The sequence below is a fragment of the Amblyomma mixtum genome, chromosome 1, assembly GCF_055824585.1.
Source record: "Amblyomma mixtum isolate Tamu chromosome 1, ASM5582458v1, whole genome shotgun sequence".
NCBI classification, from domain to species: Eukaryota; Metazoa; Arthropoda; class Arachnida; order Ixodida; family Ixodidae; genus Amblyomma; species Amblyomma mixtum.
The window spans coordinates 30345012-30354515 of record NC_143012.1 but is presented as its reverse complement, the minus strand read 5'-3'; the positions used below and the strand labels follow the sequence as shown (position 1 = coordinate 30354515).

At 42.5% G+C, this 9504-nt stretch overlaps 3 protein-coding genes across 3 annotated transcripts in view; 1 reads left to right on the top strand and 2 right to left on the bottom strand.

Moving 5' to 3' along the window:
* Window positions 1-35: 35 nt before the first annotated feature.
* On the bottom strand, window positions 36-934 carry LOC149365939 (DNA polymerase epsilon subunit 4-like). Its single transcript, XM_089547371.1, has 4 exons — window positions 519-934; window positions 357-441; window positions 241-282; window positions 36-164 (listed from the first exon to the last, which is right to left on the bottom strand). Exons 1-4 carry the CDS (start codon window positions 678-680, stop codon window positions 151-153), a joined length of 303 nt encoding a protein of 100 aa, XP_089403497.1. The 5' UTR covers window positions 681-934; the 3' UTR covers window positions 36-150.
* Window positions 935-943: 9 nt separating this feature from the next.
* Window positions 944-2586, top strand: LOC149365938 (SOSS complex subunit C homolog). The gene is made up of 4 exons (XM_089547377.1): window positions 944-1055; window positions 1174-1252; window positions 1371-1392; window positions 2080-2586. Exons 1-4 carry the CDS (start codon window positions 1025-1027, stop codon window positions 2233-2235), a joined length of 288 nt encoding a protein of 95 aa, XP_089403503.1. The 5' UTR covers window positions 944-1024; the 3' UTR covers window positions 2236-2586.
* A 3035-nt stretch (window positions 2587-5621) lies between these two features.
* LOC149365937 (protein Hook homolog 3-like) overlaps window positions 5622-9504 on the bottom strand; it is a 37174-nt gene continuing 33291 nt past the window's right edge. Inside the window, exon 22 of the mRNA XM_089547364.1 lies at window positions 5622-6828. Coding sequence (XP_089403490.1) covers window positions 6813-6828 — 16 coding nt within the window. The 3' untranslated portion in view covers window positions 5622-6812. The remainder of the gene's footprint in view (window positions 6829-9504) is intronic.

Genomic DNA, 9504 nt, shown 5'->3' with positions numbered 1-9504 from the left:
ATTTTGATAAAATTCGTGTTTATCAGCCCAGATAGGTAAAAAATATACACACAAAGTGAGAATTTTTTTTACAGCGTTACAAATTGGTGCTTTATTTACAAAATGTTGAACAGAGTTAAAAGCCTAGTTGATCCAGACCGAGGTGTCCTGTCAATCCAGAGTTCCTGAAATGGCAAGATGCAAGGTTTTAATTATTTGAACGTCTGAACGCAATTTGAACGTCCAAAATTTCGATACAACCTTCAAGGAAGGCGAACGCTTCGACGGCTTCCACTGAAGAGTCTGAAATTACGAAAAACGAATTTGATTTGTGCGCCGCCATAAAATTCGCGTTGCGCTGGAGTGAGGCTACGCACCGACGTCCTTCTTTTGCATCGTTTTTTTCTTTGCTTGCCGAGTAAACGTATACGCTTCTTTTGCCAAGGCAGCCACGAACAATTCCTGAAATTACCGAATGACAATAGACGGCAAGCAGACCACGCATCAGCCCCAGGCGGGATCGCGGACACGCTACTCACCGTAGCTTTCGCGACCAGGAACACAGACTCTTGGCTGAAAAGCATGGCATCAGGATCAAGCTTCATGATGCTCTTGACTCGTGACAGTGGTAAACGACTAAGTTTTTCGCCTTTCTCCGCGTTACTTGTACTTTCTTGCTCAGTTTCCATACTTGTAGACATCTCCCATTAGCGCGCCAGCTGCCTCCCAAGGTTAGCGGCACATTCTGCCTTCTGTCCGCCGTCCCGCCGTGTCTAGCGCCTGCAATAAACTGTACCACTGGAGGAGCCCTTAGAATGTGCCAGCTGTTGACGATATCTGAGCATGACGTGCAAGATTACAGAGCCCCTGATTATGTAAATTGGACGGGAAAGAAGAGGAGCCAGGGCAAAGCACTAAAGCAAAAGCGGCATCAAAAAAAAAACTAACAAGAGAAGAAATAATAGGCTAGGTGGCGCGAGCTGCTGCCCGATACAAAGGGTAATTCTATTATCATTCATCCATTCATCTATCCACTGAACGCAAAATGGCTTTTCAACCCCCGACAGCCCGGCAAGGTATCTCGCCCTAAAGCGTTGTTCAGCAACTCGTTTTACCATTAAAGTGGCAAATGTTGTGCCATACGGTGAGGCTTCTTGACCGCGGTGACGCCAGCGATGTCTTCATCTTTTCCAGAGCTTCAAAATCGCAAGATTCTCGAGGAGCTCCAGCAGAAGAAGCAGCTGCTACTCAAGCAGAATCAAGTGAACGCAAGGTTGTCCTACGCGAAACACGTCAAGTTTTGTTGTTGTTGTCATCGTGATTACAGATGGCACATACCCTCGCTGTGGATGATTGACCTAAACCCGGTTGTTTCTTTTTTTCTCTTTCAGCCCGGCGTCACTACCATCTACGGTACGTTTTCTCGTCGACCGCTTGCGGCTCGTAGCAGCGAATTTTTCACGTGCGGGATTAGTTAACAACTCCGTTGAGCACACCATGATTCAATAACATCGTTATCACGATCTTGAAAAGAAAAAAAAAACTGGTTCTAAGTCTCTTTCGTTAAAAACTTTTTGTGCGACTGTTGCACCAGTCGAACCGATAACATGAGAAGAAAAAAAAAAGCCCATATCGAGTCAGAATAACTCTAGCGCAAAAATTTCGCCTCGTTACGGCGAAAATCATAACTGGTAAAAGTGGTTTAAGGAACAATTTCCCAGTTGATTCCAGTTATTTCCAGTTGGCTCCCAGCTGAATTCCAGTTGCATCCAACTGGTTTCCAACTGGGAAATTGTTCCTTAAACCAGTTAGACCAGTTGCGATTTTCACCCGACAATCTGGGACCTCGGGATCTCTCCATGGAAAATGAATTGTGTAAGCTACAACCCATTTTTTTTTTTTTTTCCGATTCTGGAAGCTTGACAACCTCAATACAACCATTGCGAGCTAAGCTGTTAGCACACAGGCTGTTGTGGATTCAATGTCAGCTAGGCGGAAGGCAGTTTGAGGCTTCAAGCGTGTCTGTTAAACACAACTGGCAGATAGGTTCGAGTCCAAAGTCGTGAGTGTACGCTGATCAGTGCACTTCTGATGTTCCAGACAACGGCCAGCACAACGGACGCTCATGCCTTGACCACATCACAGAGGACTGCACTACAGCATGCCCATTCCAGTTCCGTAGGCTTCTTCATACCCCAGGACTCGTCATTTGGCAACCTGATATTGCCAGTGTTGCCACGGTTCGACAAGCAGTGATAACTCTCGCCAGGAGTACAACCTCAGAACACTGCAGTTTTTCAACACACTTTATTGGCTGTTGTTGGAATGCAGCATACTGTACATAACGGAGCACACGAAGTGCCGTCATGCCATTTTTTTTTTTACATCATAGCACTGTTCCTGAATTACACTGTTGTCTTTGGCACAGTGCTTGTTTCAGGCGAGCTGAATAGTGCAGCAGTCTCAGCCGAGCTGTTTCGCTCAGAGTGAGAATGTTAAAAATGCTTCTACGTTGCATCACGTTTATGTGTGACAGTGTTTCGATGCGTAGCACAAGCGTTATGAACAGCCTTTTATGATTTCGAAATAAAATGACCAATACCTCTGCGTAGCATTCACTTTAGTCTTGGGGTGGGAAAAGCCCGTTTCGAACGTAGCCTCTAAAATCGTGGAAGAAAGCATTGCTGCTGACATGCAATAATGCTTCAGCTTCTGGAATTCTGCTTTTGGACGTTTTCCCTTGCGATGCTTGCAATGTCGCTGCAGCAGCAGCAGCACTGGTCAGATTTGTACTTTCTGAAGATGACTAGACTGTATGGAAATGCTAACGGGCACAACCAGTGACTTGGAAACAAAGCAGTCGCTTCAATGCTGCGTCCGACCTCTGGAAAAAAGAACAACACATTTCAAATCTTGCATGCCCAGTAAAACGGCGAATAATGGCTGCATGTAACAATGATACATGTCAATATTTATACACAAACAGACAAGATGCAAGCCTTGCAAGAGACATGCAGTTTTTGCCACATGCACTTTTATTTTTTTTAATATACATAAATATTGCATACAGACAAGGCGTACAACCCTTTTTAAAAAGCTAAATACCTTAAAACTGATGTAAATGTTTCTGTACATGCATAAACACCGGTACTCTTCACCAAGCCACCTATGTCCATTTTTACCCTTATGAACCAGATGAGATTCGATGATCATGACGCACATACATGTAAAAGGCACAAAAACAATGCTAGCCCATGCAACGATTGCACTTTGGTAAAGAAAATACTGTGCCTCAAAGCACAGGAGTCATCATGGCAGTATCTGCAAAAAGCTCGCCCACAGCCTATGAAATGAAACTATGTTGCAAAGGCAATGACAAAGCCTGTGACGAATGCATGATGACCATGAATAGTAGCTTCCTTGAGCACTTAACTAATCTTTGTGCACGCGTTAACCGTAGTAGTAAGAGCCCTCAGTTAGGAAACAATAAAAAGCACACTGGAAAGCAAATTGCAACTTCGCTGAAGATGTCATAAAAAGCAATATCTATACAGCCAGCTATCGTAGTAAGAGGCAGATATTTCGGTACGACAGTGCTACCAGTTGGGGCATTCTGTTGTACATGTTTGGGTAATGTGTGTGTATCAGAGTGCAAGAAAAGGTGGCTTCGTGCTTTGAAGTGACTGAAAAAATACAAATTTCTGTGCCAAACATGAAAGAATTTGCAGTGTTCATCATTCACCCTACCAAGAAAAGTTGCTTCTATGTTGCAGTACAGTTCACTCATTTTAGTAAGGCGCTGGTGAAGCTATTGAACTGAAGCACTTGGGCTTTCATCTCATCCAAAACTACGAATCACGTCAAACGGAGCTCCTTTTTGTAGTGCTCAGAAAATTCTAGCTGCGAAGTGCTGTGCATTCAAGTTCACAACAGATCGCATCAGAAGAAACACTAGCACTCGATGTGCGTAAAACTGCAGGTATATAATCAAAATTCTTGCATCAGCTTTGTGTGCAGTAGTGAGCACATCAGGTCCGATGATGGTAAAACGTGACATATGCAGCACTATTAGCCCGATATACAACAGCAGTGCTTCTAGGCTAGCTGTACAAAACAGTAACGAACCTTTCTTGCCAGCGCCTTTTTGGCTGAAGGTTTCATATAGCCTTTAAATATGTCCGGTAGTCTCATAGGTGGCAATATTTCAGAATAAAACAACTCTGGCACCACTATTTTTTATCAGAGCATGGCAGCATGCAAGTTGCACTTGAGTGCATGGGCTTAAAGGTGCAGTGAAGAGGAATCTGAACTCGTCTTTTTGCTGCGGGAACTCAATCTACACGTTCCGAGCATTCTTAGAAACTTCTATTTATTGCCCTGTGAGGCCATTTCCCCAATTAAATCGAATTAATGTCCGGCTCCCACCTTTTTTTTTTTAATTCTCCCCGTACGGTGGGCGGAGTCGACCAAGGCTTGGAGTGCCTTTCACCCAGTCCTGTGGCGGCTTGTCGCTCTGCCATTGGCGGAGTAATACGTAGTGATCCGTAGTAGCAAATAGTCCGCGCGAATTTTTATTTCTGCAGGCTTATTTTGCGGCTATATTATCTGCGAATGAAACTATTTATTCACGGAAACCTAAAAAACAAAATAAAGCAAAAGCAAAGCCTCCACGGAGCTGGCTGAAAGGCACTCCACGCGTTGGCAGTTGGTAGACTCCGCCCACCGTACAAGGAGAATTAAAAAAATAAAGGTGGGAGCCGGATGTTAATTCGATTTAATTAGGGAAACCGGCCACACAGGGCAATAAATCGAAGTTTCTAAGAATGCTCGGAACGTGTAGATTGAGTTCCCGCAGCAAAAAGACCAGTTCAGATTCCTCTTTACTGCACCTTTGACATAAGGATGCACATAGTTCCATTGAGCACATTAGCAGCGTTGCTGCTGCTGATGATAATTTGCTTTGTCATTTACACTTTGATACTTGAGTGAAAGGGGCATGGGCAGTGCGTCCAAGGTTCAGAATTCTAGTTCCATATGAGATTCAAACACATTTTACAACCAATTCAAGACAATGGCAGGCTGGAACACATTGCACTGTTAACGATCAAAAAGTAATTTCAGGCTACTTTTACGGAAAACTAAGCACATGCTCCAGCACTAATAGTTAATAGTAGGCAAGGTTTGAACGGACAGCGCAGCGTATTCTCCGCAGCCTATCGAAATTGTGAATGCGGAAGTGAACATAAAATAGACACTGGCTGCCTCACACCTGGTTAGTTTCAGAGGTATTATTTATGTGCACTGTATGTGCACAACTTATGCGCACATACAGGTGCAGGCAGGAAGCAAACAAAGACCCCCCGCAGCATCCTCAACTTACTCATGCGCTCGCACATTGAACTGGCTAATTCATGAACATACAGAGACCACCAAGCTGGCAGGTATGACAACTTCTTATAATACTAGCAGCTCCTCAACCATGAGAAAATATTTTGCGCTCTTTGACCTGCCCTTTGGGAACATAGGAGAAATGTGTTACAGCACTTTTTTTTCTCCCTTCTTTTATCTTCTTTTAGATTTATGCAAACGGTGCATTTCTTGTTGGCCACATTTTGAAGCAAACAGCAATTTTCTTCGAATAATTCTAAAGTGAACAGTTCGAATATATTGAGACATAAAAACAGGTTGCATGGCACAAGCTGACATCATCAAGGCTACTGTTCTAACCACACCGTTATTGAACGCAAAAAGTAAAAAAAACGCACTGACAATTTAAAGTAACTCCACGAATTTTAAAATGGGCACTTCAAATGAATGGAAAACAATATGTACCTGCCCTGAAATGCATAACGAATGAGAAATAAAGACAACACTATTCAGAAACATCATCAGCCTAATTGTGTCCACTATGAGGACAAAAACCTCTCCCATTCCTCTCAAAATAACAGCACGTCCCAACAAACTACCAAGTCGCGTCTGCTCATTTGGTTCTTTCTTAGCTCCTTAAGATCTATTCAGTCAACCCAAGGGACCATCAGTTTTCGGTTATCCGTACTAGCCAAAAAGAGCTAAAGTTCCAGGAATGTTGTTCACTTGCAAACTAATATTCCGCAACTCTGAACACTGAACATTCAGAGTAAATCGAAGAGCGAATGTTTCGTTAATCGGTCGAATATTCACGCAAGCCTGAAGATTCAGACAATCTTTCGTTAATTGATCAAATATTTGCACAAGCCTGGACATTTAGACCAAATCGAAGAGCGAATGTTTCGTCATTCGGCTAAATCTTTACAAAGGCCTGAACATTCAGACTTAATCGAATAATCAATGTTTTGTTATTCGGTCGAACACTCGACTAAGCCTGAACCCTCAGACTGAACCGAATAGTGAATGTTTTATTGCTCAGTCGAATAATCACGCAAGCCTAATCTTTCTCTTTCAGATTAATGACGGGTGTCTGATGTTGGCCAGCGTATATAAAAGCACAGCAATGGAATGTGGGGACGCGCACATTCATCACACGTTCTAAAAAGCAGCAATATGCTACTACTGGCACACAAAAAAGTAAAATGAAATCATAAGGACATAAGGCTTGGGGGGGGGGGGACAGCAGGGGTGAGGAGAAGTGACGATGCAGGTGTGTGTGATCTTCAGGAAGCGAGTAGCAGCACCGGGGGGAGGCCATCATCATCATCATGCCCGAACGAGAAGAGCACAGGAACAGGCAGGCGGCCCCTCTTGTGGTCTCGCGATGATGCCAAAGAGATATGCAATGTTCATGCTTTTTTTTTTTTTTTTCCAGTTACATCGAAGATGCGGGGCTGACGGCATTCTCACTCAAAGAATTCACTGCAAGCACAAGAAGAGAGAAACCAAAAAAAAATTCTAAGAGACGGCTGTGAGAAACGAAAGTGTGTCATCACATGCAATGAGAAAATGAGGGACTACTGCATTTGCCGCAGTACAAGACTTCTCGCGCGCTTTACGCAAGAGTGCAATCTGTCTGTGCACTTTCGCTTACAACACCTCCTGGCATCACCTGTGTGGTTTGTAGTGCCAGCATCGCGGGCATATCACGGGTCTTTAATACTAGTTGACAATTAAACTGCTTATACTGTATAGACTGCTTAGCTCTTGTGTAAGCAGCTCCAAAAGGTGCTTAGTGTACAACCCATAAGGCCACTGGAGAAGTATGAAACTTCAAAAGCCTTGGTTCAAAGCATGACAACTGCAAGAAATTATTCTAGTTATAAAAGCAAATGTTTATAGAAAACAAAAAAAACACGGCCATCATGACAGGAGTAAACCTGCTAACTCTTTGTTGTCAGTGTCCGACAAGAAATCCAACAAGAAATTATACGATATCAGCACACTTGTCTAGACTACCTATGCAAGCCAACTGACTCTGCAATATACAACTATCAGTTTTTTGTTTCTTAATCATCACTGACCTGTACGAGCTGTGACACCTTCAAGTATGAGAGTTCTACAGGTTCAAGGACGCTGAAACTGTAGGCCGATAAATGTTACCCTTGTGAAATCGGTATAAGCCACAGTGGCTATCCAAAAAAACAGAGGTTGAATCTATAAAAATTTGGACCACATTAGAACTGAAGACATGCTAAACGGGCCGAGTACGATACCTAAACGATAACACATGCAAGTGGGCTCATCAACATTGGTTTTCATGCTGATAATTGTGAACATTCTGCAAAAGTATGACGTTATACATATCGGTCTTTCTGAAAAAAGACTGAATATAAAGGGGCTGTGACTGAAAAGATTAATGCGGCAATAATACATACATGAATTTCCAAAAAATTAAAAATTAGCCTTGTCAAAGCATAAATGGACAAACTAAAAAAAAAGAGACATTCACACATACAGTGTCAATGAGACCTTGTTTCTGCTGCATTGTCTATTCAGGCACTGGAACCAGTGACAATTTTACAACCCAAACCAACTTTTAACTTTCAAACCAACTTTTTTTAAGGGAATGATTGGTAAAGGTACCTGACCAAAACGGGCCATTAGATTATGGCTGAAACAAAAACACCTTGCCTCATATTGTGAGAACAGAGCCCAGTAATTTCGAAGAACCGGTTTAACAATTTTAATTTTGCATTAACAATCACATAAAACAAGGCGAACAGACATCTTACGTTGAAACCTTGCCATAATCAGTGTATCCCCTCATTTGATGATAACTTGGTAGAAAAAGTTAGTGCACGGTGTTTTAGTCAATCAGAGGTCATATTTCATTACAGTGAACACTCCCAGCAGTGTGCCCTTCGATGAAAACCAACACTCTCTTTGTATTGCCGATGAAAAGCTTTCAGTTTCTGTTAGTAGACAGCATCATAGCATTTTGGATTTCTTGGCTGAAACAGTAACAGCAGTCCACAAAATGTTGTTGACAACACATACACCACTGTGCAGCTGGGGCTATATTAGGTAGTACAGGTCAAATGTTTAGGGGAATCCCCCAAGGTGGAGTAAATTTGTAATAAGGGAGTAATTACTCATTGGCATCCACCCAAGCGCAGCCATACGGCTACAAAGGAAAGCTATACAGCTTTCTCAGAAACTTCGTAGTTAAAGAAAAATTCGTCCCGGTCCGGGACGAATTTTTCTTTAACTACGAAGTTTCTGAGAAAGCTGTATAGCTTTCCTTTGTAGCCGTATGGCTGCTCTTGGGTGGATGCCAATGAGTAATTACTCCCTTATTATTATTAGTAGTACAGTATCTAGCCCATTTTTCAGACTCCAATAATTAGGACTTTCCCAAAATCTCATACTTCGCTGGGGATCCATCGCACACCTCATAGGAACGTGTATACGACCGATATTTCCGACTCTGTGAAGTCCATTAATTTTTCAAACTAAAATAGACACCAGCAATACTGTGGTTATCACGGAGCCACTGTGGTGGCTTCAGGCAGGCTGCTCTTGCTTTGTGTACATTGCGGCGAGTATCTGCGGCTGTGCCACAGTCTGGTGTCGATGATGTGGGGTGGTGCCGACTTGAGAAAAGCATGATTCCAAGTCAAATACAATCCAATATATTATTGCTTGCAAACATACAGGGGAAAGCACAGTTTACAATTTTTACAGCCTTTTGCATTTTTATTTTTTGTGAAAAAGAATTGTTTTTTTTTTTCAAGTTTTAAGAATTTTTCGGACCGTTCGATTATCCGGATAATTTCTCGAGTCCCTCCTAGTCTAAAAAAATCGTCCTGGCTTATATAACTTTTGTCGGCGTGCAAATGCTACTGCGCCCACTAATAACGGTGAGCGCAGCATGTCTGACAAAACCGGTGCTGAATCTGACCCCCCTGATCACCTAGTTTTCGTTGTGGGGAAAAAAACTGGGGCCTTACAATTCAGTTGTCGGTGCCGTTAATAAGTACAAAAACAAAAGAGAAGAAAAAAAAAAAACTACTATGAATCCCATTTACATGAATATAACACTACTTTTATATCTTTACTTCGCAAGCAGTCCAAGTATCATTGGAAAAATGCAGG